The 21,565-nt window shown below is 42.9% G+C and overlaps 2 protein-coding genes across 2 annotated transcripts in view; one reads left to right on the top strand and one right to left on the bottom strand.

The window, feature by feature from the left end:
- nr6a1a (nuclear receptor subfamily 6, group A, member 1a) overlaps window positions 1-15,386 on the bottom strand; it is a 107,150-nt gene extending 91,764 nt beyond the window's left edge. The window contains exon 1 of the mRNA XM_072433676.1: window positions 15,273-15,386. Coding sequence (XP_072289777.1) covers window positions 15,273-15,375 — 103 coding nt within the window. The 5' untranslated portion in view covers window positions 15,376-15,386. The remainder of the gene's footprint in view (window positions 1-15,272) is intronic.
- Window positions 15,387-19,369: 3,983 nt separating this feature from the next.
- Window positions 19,370-21,565, top strand: part of LOC140346892 (olfactomedin-like protein 2A) — a 34,302-nt gene continuing 32,106 nt past the window's right edge. Inside the window, exon 1 of the mRNA XM_072433112.1 lies at window positions 19,370-19,487. Coding sequence (XP_072289213.1) covers window positions 19,419-19,487 — 69 coding nt within the window. The 5' untranslated portion in view covers window positions 19,370-19,418. The remainder of the gene's footprint in view (window positions 19,488-21,565) is intronic.

A 21,565-nucleotide genomic window follows, 5' to 3' on the forward strand; every position in this document is an offset into this window, starting at 1 on the left:
GTGTGTGTGTGTGCGTGCTACAGTGTGTGTGTGTGTGTGTGTGCGTGCTACAGTGTGTGTGTGTGTGTGTGTGTATGTGTGCTACAGTGTGTGTGTGCTACAGTGTGTGTGTGTGTGTGTGTGTGTGTGTGTGTGTGTGTGTGCGCGCTACAGTGTGTCTGTGTGCTACAGTGTGTGTGTGTGTGTGTGTGTGTGTGTGTATGTGTGCTACAGTGTGTGTGTGTGCTACAGTGTGTGTTACAGTGTGTGTGTGTGTGTGTATGTGTGCTACAGTGTGTTTGTGTGTGTGTGTGTGTATGTGTGCTACAGTGTGTGCGTGCTACAGTGTGTGTGTGTGTGTGTGCTACAGTGTGTGTGTGCGTGTGCTACAGTGTGTGTGTGCGTGTGCTACAGTGTGTGTGTGTGTGCGTGCTACAGTGTGTGTGTGCTACAGTGTGTGTGTGTGTGCGTGCTACAGTGTGTGTGTGTATGTGTGTATGTGTGCTACAGTGTGTGTGTGCTACAGTGTGTGTGTGTGTGTGTGTGTGTGTGTGCGCGCGCTACAGTGTGTCTGTGTGCTACAGTGTGTGTGTGTGTGTGTGTTACAGTGTGTGCGTGCTACAGTGTGTGTGTGTGTGCTACAGTGTGTGTGTGTGCTACAGTGTGTGTGTGTGCTACAGTGTGTGTATGTGTGTGTGCGCTACAGTGCGTGTGCGTGCGCTACAGTGTGTGTGTGCTACAGTATCTGTGCTACAGTGCGTGTGCTACAGTGTGTGTGTGTGTGTGTATGTGTGTGTGTATGTGTGTGTGTGCTACAGTGCGTGTGTGTGTGTGTGTGTGTGTGTGCGCTACAGTGTGTGTGTGCTACAGTGTCTGTGCTACAGTGCGTGTGCTACAGTGTGTGTGTGTTACAGTGTGTGTTACAGCGTGTGTTACAGCGTGAGCTGTGTGTGCTACAGAGGGTTCGTTCCAGGTATTGGCGGACAGTATATGGAATTATAGAGGATACCGTGGATGTTGTTTTGACAATATGCAACATTTGAATATCGAGTAAGTAAAAAAAGGTATTGTAGACTTTTAAATGAGGGTTTTGATTAGATTTAGAGACACATCCAATTTGTCTGATAATTAAAGTTAAACTTATATGTTTAAAGACATTTTTCAACACATGCTGGATTGACAGAATATCATCTGAATATTATAGATATATATATTTAAAAAATTTAATACCGCCCAGCCCTTGATACAAGATAAGCAATGTGCCGTTTAGGACAAGACTAGATTCTCCATCGATGGATCCAAAGCCCTAAGATTGTAGAAAAATGTTCCTCTTTAATTCTATCATTCTTACAATTATTAAATTTTATATTAAATTTGAATGCAGCAGTAATGTTAAAGGTTCAATGGACTATTTTTTTGGCCCAAATTTGAGTCTTATTTCCTTGTGGCGTAGACTGCCGATTAGTCCTGCCACGTATCAATCATAAAACACACCTACCGCTCACCTGCAGCCGCGTGCGGCTCGTCCCACGTTTCCGCGTGTCTAAGCGCATTGATCTATCATAATATAGTTCCCTCAGTGTACGGGGCAAAATGAAGATGGAGAAAGACTGTTCGAGCTGACTCAGAAGTAGACGGAAATCTACGGGAGACGAGAGATGCGATGTGATCTTTCGCGCTAATAAACAAACGCACGTGTGTGTTGTATCAGTCCACACGGGGGAGTGGCATGCGCACTTCCGCCTGCGTTCTCAAATCGGTGAAAAATCGTCCATTGCGCCTTTAATGCTTTCATGTTTCATCTTTTGCAAACTCAGTTTCCCCATTGTGGGCCAAATAAACATTCTCGTACGCAATAATTTGAAATGGGCAGTAATTTTATCTGTCCCATTTTGGATTTTGGTCTCTTTTTTTCAGTCATTAGATTTTATTTATTAAGTGATGGTTTTAGAAGTCATGTTTTTACTGTTTAATAGTAATAATTCCACTTGATGTCATTTTGAAGTAACAGTATTTGCCTCATTCCGCATACATTTTCCTCCTTTTCCCATGTATCAGCACTTCTGTTGTAATGGCACTTCCGGTCCAGCAGGAACTACGTTGGTTTAAAAGGAGGACGAGGGAAAATTCACGCCGGCGACGACAGTGAGGACATTCCTGATTGCACATTGCCATATGTGCAGAGGTGCAGCGCTGGGGCCACTGTCCCGCTCCCTCAGATGTGATTTACATGCAGCACATATTAAATGTACACAGGCCCTGAACCTGAGTCCATTAGCCCCCTTTGTTAGACCCCTATCCCGGTCCACAACTGCCCCGACTCCACTGTCCCAGATGGCCGAGCTCTGCGTGTGAGGGGCAACCAGAGCCGGACATTTGATCGGACACGGCCTCGTTCCACTCGCACACCGAAGCAGGAATGCACAATCCGAACAGTTTATTGATCAAAGCATTGATAAATAAACCAGCTTTTATTCAACCATACGATGCACATTTTTACCAGGCAAGACAAATTAGAGACATGTACATGTTAGGAAACAGTTGCATATTTGTATTTAATTCAGTAGGTAGAGATGGATCATGCATACTTTAAGGCAGGCATGTCCAAATTAAGGCCCAGGGGCCAAAAGCGGCCCTCAGACCAATTTTTGTTGGCCCTCCGGCTTCCTGCCAAGTTTGTCCAAACAGCAAAAAGTTTTACTTTTTACTGTAAAATTTGAAAAATTCAAGCATTTTGATGTTATACCAACATAATATTAATGTTCTAAGTATTATTAAAGGTGTGGCGGCTCATGGAAACTATGTCAAATGTATTCAACAAATTCAACTTTGTTTTTTCTGGCCCTCAGCCCTGTATAAGTTACAAAATACGGCCCTGCTTTAAGGTATATGAGCAGTGGGTAAAGTTGCATTGTATAATTGTGTAAGATTCCTTTTCAATGAATTGACCAAACTTTACCGTATATTGAAAATGTTATAATATCTTGTAGTATTGAACTTAAGAAATGCAAAATTTGAATATCGAGTATATTAGTTATAGTAAAAAATGCCACAAAAAGAGCCGATTAAAGGGTATAAAGTGAGATTTTTGCCATTTTGCCATTCATCTTACAGACATTAAACCTCAACCGATATATTTAAAGACTGTTTGGACTGACATAATATCAATAATGTAAATATCGCCCACCGCTAAACATGCCAATACCAATCGGGCCTATTGAATTCTATTACGTCGAAGCGGCCATCGCATTCTTAGAACTTTTAGCATTTCTATCCGCGCTAAAGACGTTCACTCTTCATTGATTATGCGATGTCCTAATTGCGGGGCATCATTGAGCCCATTATATAGTTGAAGTGTGCCTCCAGAAGCAGAAGGACCGGCACAGATGGGATGCGTTGTGTGGCATTTCACCTGAACAATACAGACGTGGGCAATCAGTCCGTCCGTCAATGGAGCTCTCCACTGTAAGACGGACGACAGGAAGCACTACGCACACACGCGGCATTGTTTTTGCTCAGGCCAATTGCCGCTTGCTGAGAGGTCAGTGCCGAGGGGGGATTTTTTTTTATCTTTTTCCCTTCTTACCCCTTTGGGCAACAGCGCGACCCACCCCCGCCACATGCACTCGACCCCAGCAGGGACCATCAAGCATGACGAGGAGTCTTCAGAGCCAGAGCCGGGGAGCAGATGGACGGTCCAGTGCTGAAACATCACTTTTCTATAACTTGATGTTGTTGAAAGAGTCATACTGGATTGAGGCTAGAGTGGCGCAATATGTTCTGGTACAGAGATAGTATTTTTAGAGGCACGAGACTGGATGTTTAATGCATTAGAAGTTTGAATGAACATTATTGTGGTATTGTCCACTCGAGCCTGGCTATGCTTTCGCTGAAGGGAGTATTATTACCTCTAATGATGACGGCTAGACGACCAGAACCGAACCGGACGTGTCATTTCCCCATCAAAGGCGAATTGTAAAAAATGCTACAGTCCTGGTACAGTGTAGATAAGGTACAATTAAGGGCCGTATTTTCCCCGCGATCGCAGCCCAAACGAAAGCCTTGGCTGGGGGGGGCGGTCCCAGGTCGGGCTCCTGCTACCGTCACGACGTTAGCGTAAAGAGGCTGTACTCGACTTATTATAAAAACAGACACAAGAGATGCATTCTATAATGTTGTGCTACAGCAACTAAAGCCTTTAATTGTGTTATTTTGGTCATACGTCAGCGGAGATGGGATCATAGTCTATTCAAATGATGTGGTAATAAGGCAAACTAGTTTTCCATCATGTCCATGTCTCCAGTCCCAGAACTTCTGTGCTCGATACATTCACATAAGCACTGGATCGCAACAGCGTTTTAAAGACAATTGAGGGATGGTTAACTTAATGAAACAGACAGTCTTTCATTATTCTCCCACAATTAACCCGATTCATTCATTATAAGTCTATTATTAAAATCATAGGTCTATTATTTTAATGTTGAAGCCAAAATTACACCCACGTGTCTTGGGCGTGTTACCAATGTTATGTTTTTTACTGCACTCGTTTTGAAGTTCATTAGTTTGGATGTTCACAGAATGCAGCACGGCCTCAGTCTGCTTCACTCTTGGGACGATCACACTTCTTGTTTAGAGTTCCACGACGCTTTTATTTATTGAGACATGGACAGTGCACAATATTCATTCACATTAACAGGAGAAATGCATTGTACAGGTTGTAGCTCAAGCTTTGTTGTCCCTGAGCAAGTTGATTATGATTTACTATTAAGTCCCACTGTGAAGTAGCATCTGTTTTTCAGGGGAGGAGCCTATTGTCCATGTTTTTAGTGGGAGGGGTAACCGGAGCACCCAGAAGAAGCCGACGCAGACACAGGCAGAACATGCAAACTGCACACAGAAAGGCCCTGCAACCGCCCGGAGAACAGTGTGGGCTGCATTAGCTGCTCGGCAGATCGGACTCGGGTGTCGGCTCAGCGGCTCTCGCTCCAACCCCTGCACCTTGACCCTTGACCCCGTGTGTAGACCGGGATGCAGAAGACGCCCGGCTCCAGCGCCCGCTCAAGTTCACATGGCAGTGGGCTGGTATTGGGCGCGTGCCAGTCCAACAGTCTATACCTGTATTTCTACTTGAGGAGAGCGCACGCTGCCAGTGCTTCTGCTCTGTCGACTGGGGAAACGCCTTTTCTCTAACAAAGAGGAAAAACACTTCCTCAGGGTTGCACCGTATGAGAAATATATCTGTTGGGTCCAGGAACAACACGCCCAGGAGAATTGACAAAATAATGAAAAAGGCCTGTAAACTGACAAACTAATAAAGGATATTTCAGAACATTCAGATCTAAACTAGAGAATTAGACGTTGTTTGTTTGAGAAAGAAATCATGGTTATTCCAATTACCTTTGGCGATTCGCTAATTGAGTCCATGCAAATTGTGATTGTGAATTTATTTCGATTAAACTTGCAGCACTACTATTCTTATGTGCGGCAAAAAAAAAACAAGACCAATCCAGAAAAAAATACACCATCGTCCTTTAGCAAGAGATCTTATTTTTCTGAGTCTTATTTTATATTCTCGGTTAAAGTCTGAGCATTAATGCTTAATCCCACTGTATGGGTCCTCTGCGGGGGTCACGCTGTGGTCAGGGGTTGGCTCTGTTCATCACTGTCACACGCTCAAAGACCCACTTCCCTTTCATCCTTCCAGGGGTCTTACATTTTACTGCCTCCAGATCCACACTGCACACTGCACACAAACAGGCCGGAATAAGTCAGGAAGTGAGGCATGTACTGTGCTGCGGCAAGGAGCGGGTCAGGGTGCGAACGTGGGGGCCAATATACGGTCAATGTTGGTATAAAATGTACGTATGTTTCCTGCACAGTGCCCCGTCACCACCACTAGATGTCAGTGAAGAGGCCATGCTTTGAGTGACTCTAATTTGACTAAAATGCAGATAAAAGATTTAGCTAAAATTTTACAAAATATTGCCCAGTTTAGTAGAAAAAATATAATAATAATTTTACATCTATGGCATCAACACAAGGACATGTCTTAACTGTTAACAAGCGACGAGGTTGAACACTAAATTCAGAGTCTCCCTAATGTCATCAATGTGTTTTATATTTTCAATCGTTTCCTCCCCAAATGCCACTTGATTGGTGTAAACTACATTTCTATTTTCCAACAGGTTCTATTATCCCACCAAATAAAGTCCAAACTGTCATATGCACTTAAAGTAGAGTAGAAAACAAACTTACAATAAGCCTTTCTCAAGTCTGTGACCAGCTTTATGACATTCAGAATGATAAAGAAGTGTTACAAACACATTTTACGTTACATTTTCAGACTATTACACCGAGTTTAAATGACTAAAATTATCCCCGTTAGTATTTTATAGTTCTTCCGATTATATTGAAGAATCCGGATTAGTTTAATTTGACCTTCTCTCCTTCAAACAAAGTATTTCTCAGCTTTGGCCCGCTGCATTTACATTATTACCTTTGATGATTGTGTTTGTGTGCCGAGCTAATGAGAAGAGTATTGATGACGGACTCGCGGTGTTTGCAGAGCGGCCTATTGACCAACTCTGCCTGAAAACCACACCACGACGCTTCACTGACCGCTACGTAATCCACCTAAACAAGCTGCGAAAATTGTAGGATTGTCTCTAAAAGTTCACATTTTCAAACACTTCCAGGGAAATTCAGGTTTGAACTGGCTTTTTACAGGACAGAATACTTTGCTTAGGTTTTAAATAGAGTTAAGTCTTTTCCGGCTGCAAATATTCAAAGTTCAAATATTCAAAGTTCAAATATTCAAAGTTCTATTAAGCTGTGATAAATCTGATAATATTGTGTTTGTTCTTGGGGTAAATGTATTGGAAAAACATTTATTTCTGCCTCAATTTTCTGCCTAGAGTGCTTATATATATAGGGCTAATGATTATTTTAGTTGTTGACTAGTAAAACATTAATTTCTATTGTACATCGACAGTTTTTAAAGACATATCAAATAATGGTTGAACGATTGGTGACTGAAAGCTTCTAGATTGAGACAATTTACAAATAAAGTGAGTTATTGATGAAAATGTGAAATTGATTATTCATCTTTTTTATACATTTTAGTGAAATAATGCCATTGTTTTTGTTATAAAAAGGTCATGTGTTTTAGAGTCTATAAAGTCCAGATATCAATTATCAAATGACAATTACAATATTTTTCCTTTAGAATTGACTTTATAAACCTCTTGTGACACACTCGCTCAAATCGCTATTTGGGAATTTTAAAACTGCATAAAACCTCAAAATGCCAGCTATTTCCCCTTTTTAAATCCCTAAATGAGCATCACCCATATGTAATGGCTGCTCTGTAAAATGGAAATGTTCTTTTACTCTCTGCTCCTTCAGCTGCTCCTTTTATAACTCGGAGACAACTGCGTCCTCTGAGCCACACCAAGTTCAGCCTTTTACAGCCGCCTGCGAAGCCCTCCTCTTTGCTGCTCTTTGCTGCTCTTTGCTGCTGTTTGCTGCTCTTTGCTGCTCTTTGCTGCTCTTTGCTGCTCTTTGCTGCTCTTTGCTGCTCTTTGCTGCTCTTTCCTGCTCTTTCCTGCTCTTTCCTGCTTCTTCCTGCTCTTTCCTGCTTCTTCCTGCTCCTCCCTGCTCCTCCCTGCTCCTCCCTGCTCCTCCCTGCTCCTCCCTGCTCCTCCCTGCTCCTCCCTGCTCTTATGCGTTATATCTGTGCCTCTGGTGTTGTGGTCTTCAAAATGATGACATGACATTGGAGCACAAATGAAAATGAGATCACAGCTTTCCTTTCCTCTTTCTCTCTCCTTTTTGAAGACGTACAGCTACAGTGAGTAGGTGGCTGTAAATGCACCTTTTCACTTGGCTGTCAACCATCAGTAAAAGTAACACCACAACAACAACAACAACTTTGATATTGCAGACAAAACAAATGATATTTCGGTGACGAATCAAACATCACATAGAGTTATAACAGAAACAGTTAAAGAGTGACACTAAAGAGGAGCAGGAAGGTTAGGACTGAAGTCACTGAGCTGACAAAGGTCACACACTGCAAAACTATCAAGAAAAAAGATGTTTAAATGTTCAAATACCTAAGAAATGGAAATGGTATGTTTTAAAAGCTTTTTGACCATTTATTATCTAATTTTAACCCATTAGCCTAATTCCAGAGGGAAAATTCCCATGGGAAATATAGGAAGGTCTTACACGGCCATTTTGGGGCCACATTTTATTAATTTAAATGGCACTATAAAATTTTGCCATTGGGCCACATTTGGTCTGTGTGTGGTGTACAGGGCTTTACCTGCTCAGGGAGAGCACGTCTCCAGATGGAGGGGGCGATACAGGGCATCTCTAATGCAAACCTCGCTCCTGCCAGGCTGCACAGGCCCATCTGACCCAGGGCTGTAGCTCATGGATGAAGTGGAGGTTGTAAATTCCTTCTTGGTTCACTCAAGGGTCGGCCTCGACTGGGCCATTAATGCTTCAAGAGCAACATCTCACTGACCCTGGTCACTGTTCCCATCCCCACGCTGAGACCTCCCCCTCTGTCCATCACACAGAACAACAACAACAACAGCCAGGGACAAATGCAGCAGAGAGAGGCGTGCTCTGCAAGACAAAACCAGGCCAGAGAAGGACTGGGACATTTAGACTTCCTACATTTTCTACACTTTCTACACATCTGATACCACATTTAATAGATTCTAAGTTATTTAATTTGGAAACAAATCTTGTGCAAAAGTAACATTTTTAGACAAAATAGTCGTTTTATAATGTCTATGTTTTCTTAGTTAGTTCTGATACAACAACCTGCAAGAAATATATCGCTTTGATACAGGTTTCTAAGCTTTGTGTGGATTAGAATCTGGCATAGATTTATTTTGACAACCCTAATGTAAAGTCCCAATTCCAGCACAGATCAATGAAGTAATTTAGCCTTTTTAACAATGTGTACTCTGTAATTAATCAAATCTATTAGATTTTTAATGGTAAGACAAGAGTGTGCAATACTCCTAATGATAAATACCCCGATGATGTGACAACACAAGCAGAAATAAAGCAGAACAATGAAGTAAAATGGTCTGGTTTTTGCATATTAATTACAATAACTTTAATGTTAACGGATCATTTGAAAAGCACAAAGGTTGTTGTTGATTGTTGATGATCCAATCAGTGGTGGCGCTTCAGTATTGGTCTGGAGCTGGATCAATGTGTTCAGCTCATTTAGGCCTTTAAATAAAATATGGTTATGAGTGTCGTTCGTGTGCTCCTGCAAATGGGCAATGTCACTTCACTTTTATCGTCTCATTTCAGTCTAGAATGTTTTATTAATTTGTACAAATGGCAATTGTTATAAATAGGTTATAATACTTTGATAAGATAGGAATTTAGACAAGTTTGATTGGATTTAGCGATAAAATAATGACCATATTTGAACAAAATATTTTTTTTGGGAAGTTGGAACTAAATTGAATAAAATGTTATTGCAATTCTAAATATGATTAAAAATGGTTAAAGACGGATACGAATAAGTTAAGAGGGATTTGAGAGTATTTTAGTGGCAATCAAATGTTTTAAAATTGGTCCAAATAGAAGAAAATCCAATTGATTTTATTTTAATTTAATTATGTATTTATTTATTTCAAAACACAAAGCTGCAAATCACAATATTGATAATTGTGCTTTACATTATGTAGCTCTAAACTGAAATGTCCAAAAAAAAAAAGAAAAGAAATCAGACTATTTGCTCACACTAAAATGCAACGATGAAAATATGAAAGCCGTGACATCCCTGGTCTCTGTACTTCCTCATTCACTACATTTACACGCACGCCAGGAAACTGGGTTAAAACATTTAACAAATAAAATGAATGTAAACTTGAAAGTACGATTGAGATGCCTTAATTTGGATCTCAAACATTCCAATAAAACATCTGGAGAAGTCCAAGTGTAATCTATTGATCCTTTAATGCCTTTAACTGCGCTGCGAATGGTAAATAACTTAGTCGACCAAACTTTTTATTAGTCGACCAATCATTTAGTTAAAATTATAAACATTTATATAGACAAGGTGGACGAGCGAGTGAGTCAACTGGACTTTTTGCAGCGACTGATCCATTTTGGGCAGTTTCTTGATACGCAAAGTTGTGATAGAGCTTTATGATCTTTTATATACATTCTTGGTCTGATATAGGGCTGTAATTAAAATGGTCGACTAAAGATGCCATGTGCAAAAGTGACAAAAGTTCTCAAAAGTATAACGCAATGAGCAAGAATCTCAAGGGAATTAATGAAGAAGAAAAAAGTACTTCTTAAAGCAAATTTAATTGTAAAACAGAAAATAAATCATGATTTAGCTAACTCAATCCATGCCTGGTGTTCTGAGCCCAGACCCTCCCAATGAAGCAAAACTAAACATTTCAGACCGTCCTTTAATGGTGGCCAGCCTAAGGCACACCTGTGCAATATTCATCAGCATCTTGATATGCCACACCTGTGAGGTGGGACGGATTATTAATATAAATTACATTTGTTTTTATAGAAAAAGTTTCATATCTTTGAATTCAGCTCTTCAGTTTGAGCCCTAGGTCTTTAGATGGAGCCCTAGGTCTTTAGATGGAGCCCTAGGTCTTTAGATGGAGCCCTAGGTCTTTAGAAGGAGCCCTAGGTCTTTAGAAGGAGCCCTAGGTCTTTAGAAGTAGCCCTAGGTCTTTAGAAGGAGCCCTAGGTCTTTAGAAGGAGCCCTAGGTCTTTAGAAGGAGCCCTAGGTCTTTAGAAGGAGCCCTAGGTCTTTAGATGGAGCCCTAGGCCTTTAGAAGTAGCCCTAGGTCTTTAGAAGGAGCCCTAGGTCTTTAGAAGGAGCCCTAGGTCTTTAGAAGGAGCCCTAGGTCTTTAGAAGGAGCCCTAGGTCTTTAGATGGAGCCCTAGCTCTTTAGTTTGAACATTAGGTCTTTAGTCTAATGAATTGAGTGTGTTTTTTAGCGTACTCTGACTTCTCTGCATGTTAACATGTAGTGACTGAACATTGGAAAATGCAAAGCATTTAGAAAAGACGTAATTCCAGGTTATTTTTAACTACGTAAGACAAACACTGGTTCCCCCTAAGCACAGGAGGACCCAAAAAGAAGAATAATGTAGTTAATTCTATCCAATGCAGTGAAGAAAGTTGTAAAGAGCAGTACATAGTGAGACTAAACAGCCTCTGCACAAGAGGCTTTTTCAGCACAGAAGACACTGGAGTTCAGGACCACAGCGCGCCGTGCATCATTTTCTTTGCACTCTTCTCTTTTATGACTTAAATTGTTTTTAATTACTTAATTTTATTGCATCTGTAATTTCTCTGTGATTTTAATGCATTTTTCTTGCTGTGTGAAGCACTTTGAATTGCCTCGTGTATGAAATGTGCTCTACAAATAAACTTGCCATGCCTATTATTTCTATTCTCAAAATGTGTCCCTGATCGTTAAAGATGCGCTTTGATTCGACATCTGGAACGGAACTTCACCTGTAACTTATTGTAACGATATAAGAAAATGTGTGTCAATGAAAGCGTCTCCATCCATCAGCACGAGGAGTGAAGCCATCTGCTGCAACTCGTGCTGGGAGATAGATCACCGCCGCGTTTCAAATGCTAATTACGGCCAATGAAGAATCGTCTGAACGGTTCATTTTTGTTTGGGCGTGTGCCTCAAAAGGACAGGAAGCTCCCCGCTGTGCGCACGCTTCACTACAATAACACACCTTTCACTGCACTGCGAGGCCCCCAGGAGACGTGGCTTACAGTGGGGTCGATTTACACAAGAACGCACGACAGACGGACAATATTCAGCTTAATTACGATGATTTTATTGAACATAAAGCATGCATTGTGTTTGGATCAATGCATGGTAATAGTATGTGATAGATAACCTCATAGCATGTTGTAGTCAGTCATTTCCTTTGTCTAAATCGAAGTCTTTTGTCATTTATGATTTGGCTTGGATTTGTTTTACTGGTTTAATGGTTATAGGACAAGTAAATATGAATTATCGTATTCTCCGGAGTATAAGTCGCACTGGAGTATAAGTCGCACAAGCTAAAAAATGCATAATTGAGAAGAAAAAACATGTATAAGTCGCACTGGAGTATGAAATGCGGTTGCAAGTGTGAAAATAACAAATAATATCACGTATAAGTCGCTCCGGAGTATAAGTATATAAGTATAAACTATAAGTATAAGTCGCACCCCGGCCAAAACTATGAAAAAAAAGGTGCGACTTTATATAAGTTCGGAAAATACGGTAATTAATTGAGCTTATTATTACCCGTTTTGCGTCTGGGCAAAACTTTGGAAACTGTGCTGATTGAGCCTTCAGTTTAAAGAGAAAATTCAGAAAATATTAGATTTTATTTATTTATTTGTATATGTTTCTGTATTTATATATTTTATTTATTTATTTATTTTGAAAGTTGATAAAAGGTGCAAATCAAACAATCTTTTTTATATCTCAAGAAGCTTTGATTTTGAAATAATTATAATTTAAAGTGTGTGCAATACAACATGGCCTTTCCAAATTAAAAGCTATATTTATCATGACATGTATTTATTTGTATTAACAGTATTTGTAAGTATGGAGCGATACATATGCCATGATTTTAACATTTAGGAAGTATGATTCGGTAAAGCTGATCCTAAACATGAGGAATAGTCACTTGTTGGACAATGGGAATGAAAGAAATGTAAAGATTTTGTTTGCTCGTGATGTCAGTAATCGTGAATCATCATCAAATCATCGCCTTTTTCCCCCTTCACAATAATCCTCACACTAAAAACACAACTAACGGTGGGTAAAGTCGGCATGTTCCTTAACTTTGAGACCCTCTTCGCGCCGAGGCAGAGGTTTATCCCCGGTCAAACTCGACATGATGAACGACATCACCCCGGCGTGCCCCAGCTGAAGCCTGCACTGTACCCCTCTCTGCGCCATCACTCAGCGTCCCAGCAGGAGGGGGGCTCGCCGTCACCGGCCCCGCCCCCAAACCCCCCCCCGCTTCACCTCCACCGGCTGACAAAGCACTTTCTTTACGACCCCCGCAAGCGCAGCACAGGGTTCGAATGTAACTGTACGAAATGTGACAGTTAAAGGGTGAAAAAGTGTGATATATTTGACTTTTATTTCATACAATGTGAGAAATTGTCCGCGCTTTGTCCGGGAATCAAACACAGAGGTAATAATGATGTCATGGAAAACTACATTTAGTTCAGGCTCTTCTGTTGTGATTTATCTTCAACAGATGAAGACCCCCAAGGCAAAGGTAAATATTTGAACCCAAAGCGCTCTATATTTTCTTCAAATGAGTTCAATTGCATTAAACCAGGGGTCCACAGAGAAGGGAGGGGCCCTCACGATCCTGGTCAATTCTCAAATCAATGGAAATGTAGTTTGTTTTAATTGTGGTTTTGTGGAAACTCCCTTTGTCTAGGAATAAACCTTTTGGCAGCTGAAGAAATGATGGTGATAATAAAATAATATACTTTATTCATTTATTTTTTATGTTCAACGTTTATAAAGCACATTTAACGCTCTTGAGAAGAACATTTAGAGACATGCAGCAAAGAAATGTGTTCTGAAAAGGTCCTTGTAAACAGGCTTATTGCATATGATGAATTTATGATGAACCCAAAGTATTTTCTCATATTCTACAAATAAACAACGTTGAAAACACAGTCTGCATAATACCTGTTAATCCTTAAACGACAAGTCGCAATCAACGTGACAAACAAAACACTGCCCACTCATTTCACTGTGAGAAGAGTTGTAATTAAGATATATTTACATGTTAAATATTCAGTTTGGAGCGACTAACCACTGAAATAAAGACATAAAGCTTTATTTCAACACTTAAATACAAACGTTGCTCCAATAGGACAGGGCAAAAAATAAATCAAGATGTGTTTATTTCATATGAATTGATCTTGATTAGACTTTTAATTCATAAAAACGAAATTAAAAATTGTATTCAACACAAAAAAAGCCTCATTTCTTCCTTCAAAGTCGACACTCAAACCAGAGCATGAACAGTCTCAATTACAAACCGCAGCTGATCCATTAGATTTCATGACTGAAGCTCAAACTCTATTAAAATTTGATTAATTGCCGAGCCCTAATTGCTCTCAAGGCAATTAGTGGTAAAAAACACAAAAAAAGACAGGGTCAGTTGAGTCTAAAAAAAAAATCATTTCATTGATATTACGTTTCCTCATTATAGGCCACTTTTAGTATGCATGCTCAGTAATAAGTCATTCCCATCAATCATTTCAAACATATTGTGCAGACCCCTGGAGCCCAGTGGAGCAGGACGCGCGTGCGGTCAGGTGGAGGGGTCTGGGGGGGGTCAGGTGGAGGGGTCTGGGGGGGGTCAGGTGGAGGGGTCTGGAGGGTCGCACCTGGATCAAAAAAAAGGGGGTGCAATAAGAGCCGTTGTGACGCACGGCTTTTTGCATCTTTTACACCCGCACGAGCGCCAGCCACACCGGATTTCAGGCGCTTTAAAGCCCCTGCGATGGCCCCGGGGGGCGGTCTCCCCCAAGTTCAAAAGTTCACCTTTTACGACCTCCTCGAGCCTGACCGACCACCACCAAATAAAAACATTCCGAGCCCGGGCTCCCAAACAGCTCGATGTCCCACGCGAAACAAACAGCAGCGCATCAAAAGGAGACGAGAAACGGCCATTTAGACGCAAACAAACATGGCAGAATGTGGACTGCACGTACACAACAAGTTAAATCACCATGGTAACGAGGGGGAAAAGAGCGTGTGCAGCTGCAAAATGTGAACTTTACGCACACGATCCGTCCTTGATATGCAAAGTTAGTAAGTAAACAGTGGACTTGTGGTGTCCCATGTGCGCGTGTGCGGGCGGGTGCAGGCCGCTCCCTCCAGACTTGACAGTGAAAAGCGCGCCACGGGAACTTTTCTTTTTCTTTTTTTTTTTTTAGCTTTATTCCTTCCTCCAAAAAGCCCGAGCACAGGCCGTTTCCACCGTGGATCGCGCTGTGGATCCGTGCGCTTCCCGTAGTCGTGCCCGGGTTGGCGGTTAAATGACGCACAAGTCCCATGCGCAACGCTCCCGAGCACGTTTGTTCCTACTGTACGCGCCTCGGACCGGGGACAGTCCCGGGACAGCGCAGCATAACAGGTGTTGTCATGGTGAAAACAAGAAGAAGACGTAAAAGCAGAGACAAAGCGCGCGTGTGTGTGTCGCGGTGGTGGAGCGCCGTTACTCACCGGTGACGGACTTGGCGTTGCTCCGGTCCGCGTAGTCGAAGCTGCTGTTGTTGCCGCTGGTGCCGCCGCCGCCGCCGCCGCTGGTTCGCTTTTCCACCTCCATCCTCCCCGTGCGAGGCGAGCCGCGGGCGGGTCAGCAGCGGAGAGTCGCCCCCTGGAAGCCCAAGAAGTGGCTCCCGCGGGAGAAGAAGAGGTGGCGGGTGCGGGGGAGAAGAAGACGCGGGTGTGCGGGTGTCTGTGCGCTGGATGTGGCCGCTCGTGGCTGTCCTCGTCCCGGATGGCTCACTGCTCCTCCGCGCGTCCCATGCCGCAGCTCAGAAGCGGCTCCACACGCGCGAGATCCACACCCCCCGGCGGCGGCGCGTTCACGTCCCGCGAGAGGGTGGGACTTCACGGTGTCGCGGGGGCTGTCACGGAGTCGCGCGTGGCCGTGGGGGGGACGTTCAACCACGTGTTCTGAAGATGACGTCAAACTATTATCTACTACTACTGTCAATGTTTGTGGTTTGTTTGGCGCTGTTAAGTGAGTTGTACGTGTTTTGTTTGGCCGTTCTGTTCTCGCGAGTGCATAAAAAACGAGGCGCGTCATTGCACGTGAACGCGCCACGTCAGGAAGTTTGTTGGAGATGTTTGTGGTAGATGTAGTTCTCCCGCGTTTGCCTTTAAAGTTCGCCTTTTGTAGTTTTTTTTGGGTGGGATGTCTGTTATGTTTCTGCAGTTGTGAGTTTTTGCCATTGCAACTTCGTTAAACGCAGTGAACGTCTTCGACAATAGTTTTAACATCACACCATAAACTGAAATATAGCAGCAGCGCGTGATTTGAGCTGAACGCGCGTGAAAGAGACGCGCTGACAGCTTTAGGAGTTTACACAAGACTGAGAAAAGACTCTTTAATCAGTTTCAGGAGTTTCCAAACATAAGTAAAGTTAAGAGGCTTCTCTAGCTCCATCTAGTGGTGGATAAAAGACCTGGGCCATGACATGAGATGACCATGGATCTATTATAATATCAGCTCCATAGGTTTCAATGGCGGCCATCTTGGCTTCCGGGGGCTTGGGAGATGACACGTGATATTGTTTTAAGTACATTAAAAATAAATAAATCAATAAAGAGAATGTCCACGTTTTGCATTAGTTTTGCTGTAAAGTACATGATGTTGATTTGACCCGTTATTGGATGAAATAAGATCAGAAAACGCTTTATTGCCTTTGTCATTGAACAAAATGATTTTGAACAAAGGTGCAACATAAAACTATTATTATTATTATTATTATTATGCATGCATAAATCAATCTATTTCTAATACAATAATAAATCCACTTGGTTTTACACAAAGATCTACATAGTGAACGGTGTGTGAATAGTACTGGTTGAGTCATTGTTAAAGTGGTGTCCAATAACAGAGAGAAAGAAACATAACGTAATATAAAACTTTTAGTATTTTAGAAACGTATTTGAATATTAGACTAACCAAAAACCCTGACCGTGTGTAACTCAAGATAATATATTTGTATAACTATATAATAGGTTATTGTTGTAATGCACTCTTTATCCACTAGATGGCGCTACTTGAACAGCTAATCTTCCTCCTGCTCGCTCACAAACGCACGAGCTGTGACGTGTTGCTCAATCGATTCCTAAATTGCATTGTACATGTTTGGGACCAGATTCATCTTATTATGCATCAGAGGGTTATGGAATGAATTAACTCATTAGTATGTTTCTTCTGGTTGTTTATATTCACACAAAACAATAAATAGTTTCACCAAAAAGGAATTGGCTGAAGCACAACAATTACAACTCAGTAATTAGACAAGTTTATTTGTAGAGCACAATTCACACACGAGACACTTCATAAAGCAGGGCAAACAAAGCATTAAAATCACACAAACGTGACAGAAATCACAAAACAGTTTAAGACATAAAAGAGAAAAGTGCAAACATAATTATTCAGGATTAAGAATGAGAAAAACAGTCCAGATGATGATTATACCAAAGTTATTCTTATAACGTAATATTTTGTGATTTTCTCTATCTGAAAATATAATGTATTACAAATTATAAGATAAAAGCCTCTGACTCAGTTCTACTTTAACAACGCATGTATGTATGTATTTATGTATTTATTCATTCATTTATTGACAGCATATTTATTAACTTTAATTGATCAATGAGATTAATCCAAAGTTTTATTCCTAAAACGGAAACGTCTTTACATCTAACTTCTTGATTCTAACAATAAACAAACCTTAAACTCAAAATGACAAACTTAAAAATGAATAAATAAATCATAATTAAAAAGAGTGACTAAATCATTTAGCAGCAGGTGGAACCTCATCCCGTCCCACCCTCAGCAGCACCAGGTGGGACCTCACTGCTTTAGGCTCATCCCGTCCCACCCCTCAGCAGCAGGTGGGACCTCACTGCTTTAGGCTCATCCCGTCCCACCCTCAGCAGCAGATGGGACCTCACTGCTTTAGGCTCATCCTGTCCCACCCTCAGCAGCAGATGGGACCTCACTGCTTTAGGCTCATCCCGTCCCACCCTCAGCAGCAGCAGGTGGGACCTCACTGCTTTAGGCTCATCCTGTCCCACCCTCAGCAGCAGCAGATGGGACCTCACTGCTTTAGGCTCATCCACTCCCACCCTCAGCAGCAGATGGGACCTCACTGCTTTAGGCTCATCCCGTCCCACCCTCAGCAGCAGCAGATGGGACCTCACTGCTTTAGGCTCATCCTGTCCCACCCTCAGCAGCAGGTGGGACCTCACTGCTTTAGGCTCATCCCGTCCCACCCTCAGCAGCAGCAGGTGGGACCTCACTGCTTTAGGCTCATCCCGTCCCACCCCTCAGCAGCAGGTGGGACCTCACTGCTTTAGGCTCATCCTGTCCCACCCTCAGCAGCAGATGGGACCTCACTGCTTTAGGCTCATCCCGTCCCACCCTCAGCAGCAGCAGGTGGGACCTCACTGCTTTAGGCTCATCCTGTCCCACCCTCAGCAGCAGCAGATGGGACCTCACTGCTTTAGGCTCATCCACTCCCACCCTCAGCAGCAGATGGGACCTCACTGCTTTAGGCTCATCCCGTCCCACCCTCAGCAGCAGCAGATGGGACCTCACTGCTTTAGGCTCATCCACTCCCACCCTCAGCAGCAGGTGGGACCTCACTGCTTTAGGCTCATCCTGTCCCACCCTCAGCAGCAGCAGGTGGGACCTCACTGCTTTAGGCTCATCCCGTCCCACCCTCAGCAGCAGCAGGTGGGACCTCACTGCTTTAGGCTCATCCCGTCCCACCCACAGCAGCAGGTGGAACCTCATCCCGTCCCACTCACAGCAGCAGCAGCAGGTGGGACCTCACTGCTTTAGGCTCATCCTGTCCCACCCTGCAGCAGGTGGGACCTCACTGCTTTAGGCTCATCCCGTCCCACCCCTCAGCAGCAGGTGGGACCTCACTGCTTTAGGCTCATCCTGTCCCACCCTCAGCAGCAGATGGGACCTCACTGCTTTAGGCTCATCCACTCCCACCCTCAGCAGCAGGTGGGACCTCACTGCTTTAGGCTCATCCTGTCCCACCCTCAGCAGCAGATGGGACCTCACTGCTTTAGGCTCATCCCGTCCCACCCCTCAGCAGCAGGTGGGACCTCACTGCTTTAGGCTCATCCCGTCCCACCCTCAGCAGCAGCAGGTGGGACCTCACTGCTTTAGGCTCATCCACTCCCACCCTCAGCAGCAGATGGGACCTCACTGCTTTAGGCTCATCCCGTCCCACCCTCAGCAGCAGCAGATGGGACCTCACTGCTTTAGGCTCATCCCGTCCCACCCTCAGCAGCAGCAGATGGGACCTCACTGCTTTAGGCTCATCCCGGCCCCTGGAGCCGCTCAGCCTGTGACACACGCGCGTGTTTGTGGAGTAAACCCCTCCCTTCACGTATGGCGGATGAGGAGAGCGCGCGCGTGGGGCAGCGGCAGACAGCTCCCATCCCGACACTCCATCTCCTCTCCACACGGGCCAAACATGGAGCTGAAGTAGACCTGCCCCGGACCAACTCGCACACTGTCATTTCTCATTCCATTTCTCTCTTTTATCGGATTTGATTTTTGTTTTTTGTTTTTTGTAACTTTTACGCGCGCAACAAGAACGACCAAAAATGTGGAGATATTCCAACTTGATCGCGTGTCTTTTGGTTTTGTGTAAGGATGCGAGCGCGCAGAGCAAGGTAAGACCACTTTAACTCGCAAAGACCAGAACAAGTTGATGGAAAAATAGGTTTGATTGTGAAGTGGAGCGCAACAACCCGCACAGTGACGCCAACACCTCTCATTTACGGTCTCTCACGCGCGCAGATGTCCCGTGCGATGGGTCATATTTTATGCTTAACATTAAACCCCTTAAGTGTGCGCCTGCTGTTTAAATGACAAGGGTTAACAATAGACTCTGCGGGCTCGGTAATGATGGGTGTAGCAGCGGGACGGGGACGCGCGCATTCTGGGGAGCCGCGCACAGCCCAGCAGGGGTCACTGTACTCCGGAGCGGCCCCGGTGTTTGGACAGCTGCTGGACTCCAATAACCTCTCACTCTCCCTTCAGACTCACTGCAACTCAACCACACAAACAGAGCAAACAGTCGCAACCGTCCCACGAACTGTCCGCGGCAGCTGCGTTTATTTTCGAACGGACTGGGGAGGGCAAAATGTGAATATTTAAAGTGGAAATGATCTGAAGCTTCTTTGACAGTATGTGCCGTATTTTCCGGACGATAAGTCGCATCTTTTTTCGTAGTTTTGACCGGGGCGCGACATACTTATATTTATGCTTGTGTAAATGTAAGTTGGGTTTGAAATACATTTGCTTTAGGGACTGATTTGACTGTATATTGTTGTATGTATATTGCTCATTGTAAGTTTTTTGTGTTTTTTTTTTATTGTTTTATTCTGTGTTTTTGTGAAGCACTTTGGGACTTCTGTCTGTGAAAGGTGCTATACAAATAAAATGTACTTACTTACTTACTTACTATATACTTATACTCCGGAGCGACTTATATGTGATATTATTTGTTATTTTCACACTTGCGACCTTATTTCATACTCCAGTGCAACTTATATATGTTTTTTTCTTCTCTATTATGCATTTTTTGGCTGGTGCGACTTATACTCCGGTGCGACTTATAGTCCAGAAAATACGGTATGTATTTTTGATTTGAGTGGGAAAAAATGATGTGGTTTTTGGGTGAAATCCATCTCAAAATTCAGGGTCAAGAGTCACGATCCAACACAGCAGATAGAGTCCAAGCTGCTGTTTTAGTTTTTGGTGACTTTTTGTTCGTTTGGTCTATTTTAAGCTTTCTTATCACAGTCGACCCTTTTGTATATTTGGATAACATTCTGTCACTCAATGTTTGCAGCAGAAAGGAAGCAGAAAAGTGGCAGAGGTGTCTTTATATTGTTAAGGATGAGCCTGTAGTAAAGCCCCCTGTCAGTTAGAGCGATGCACATTACTTTTACAAACTGCACTGTGCGTTCAAAGTGCGGCTCTCGATAGGTCAGGAGATGTTGTGTACATTTCATTGCCATATTTGGATGAGGAACATGAAAAGTAGAAGAATCCTGCAGTACATCAGGTGTCTTTTGTTTAGAAGATCACAAGGTCGTTCTCGTAAAATCCAGGCGTCTTGGCGTGTTTAGGATTTTCCTTGTCTTTATGTTCCGTGTGCTCTCCAAACACCAGCGATATGTTTTCATGTATAGAGCTGTGCATCAAGGCGATACAATGTCGGCCAATTCAAACTTTTTAAAAGGATATTCTTCAGGAGCAAAAAACAGCTTTTCTTTAACATTTACTAGATGGAGTATTTTATGTTTGTTTGCTTTTGTGTCGTCATTGTTGCTGTTTTTTAATCAAATGCACATTAATTTCACAAACATATAATGTAAAATGTTTATTATCGGACACAAACTGCTTACTGCTTAAACAGATTTCCATTTAATGTTGAAAAATATGATTAAAGCCAGAGACAAATGAATAAATTAGGCTTCTGCTGAGGCACTGACTGGCAACAATGTAGTTCCCACGAGTCATGAGAAAAAGAAAAAAAAAAAGTCATATTTGAATGCGTGAAACCTTTTAGTTGACACTATAATGGCACAGTGTAATGCCAACAGTGATTTGTGCCCGTATCATCTCTAATCATTTTGTCTTTGCACAATTGCCACTTGTGTGTGCTTCATGTGAGTTACATTCAATGGCTCCAGCCCAACTGCTCACATGGGGCCTGCCAACTTCACCTCTTGCTTCACTG

The sequence above is a fragment of the Eucyclogobius newberryi genome, unplaced genomic scaffold (assembly GCF_026437365.1).
Source record: "Eucyclogobius newberryi isolate DKJ021-1_F unplaced genomic scaffold, fEucNew1.0.hap1 SCAF_6, whole genome shotgun sequence".
NCBI lineage: Eukaryota > Metazoa > Chordata > Actinopteri > Gobiiformes > Gobiidae > Eucyclogobius > Eucyclogobius newberryi.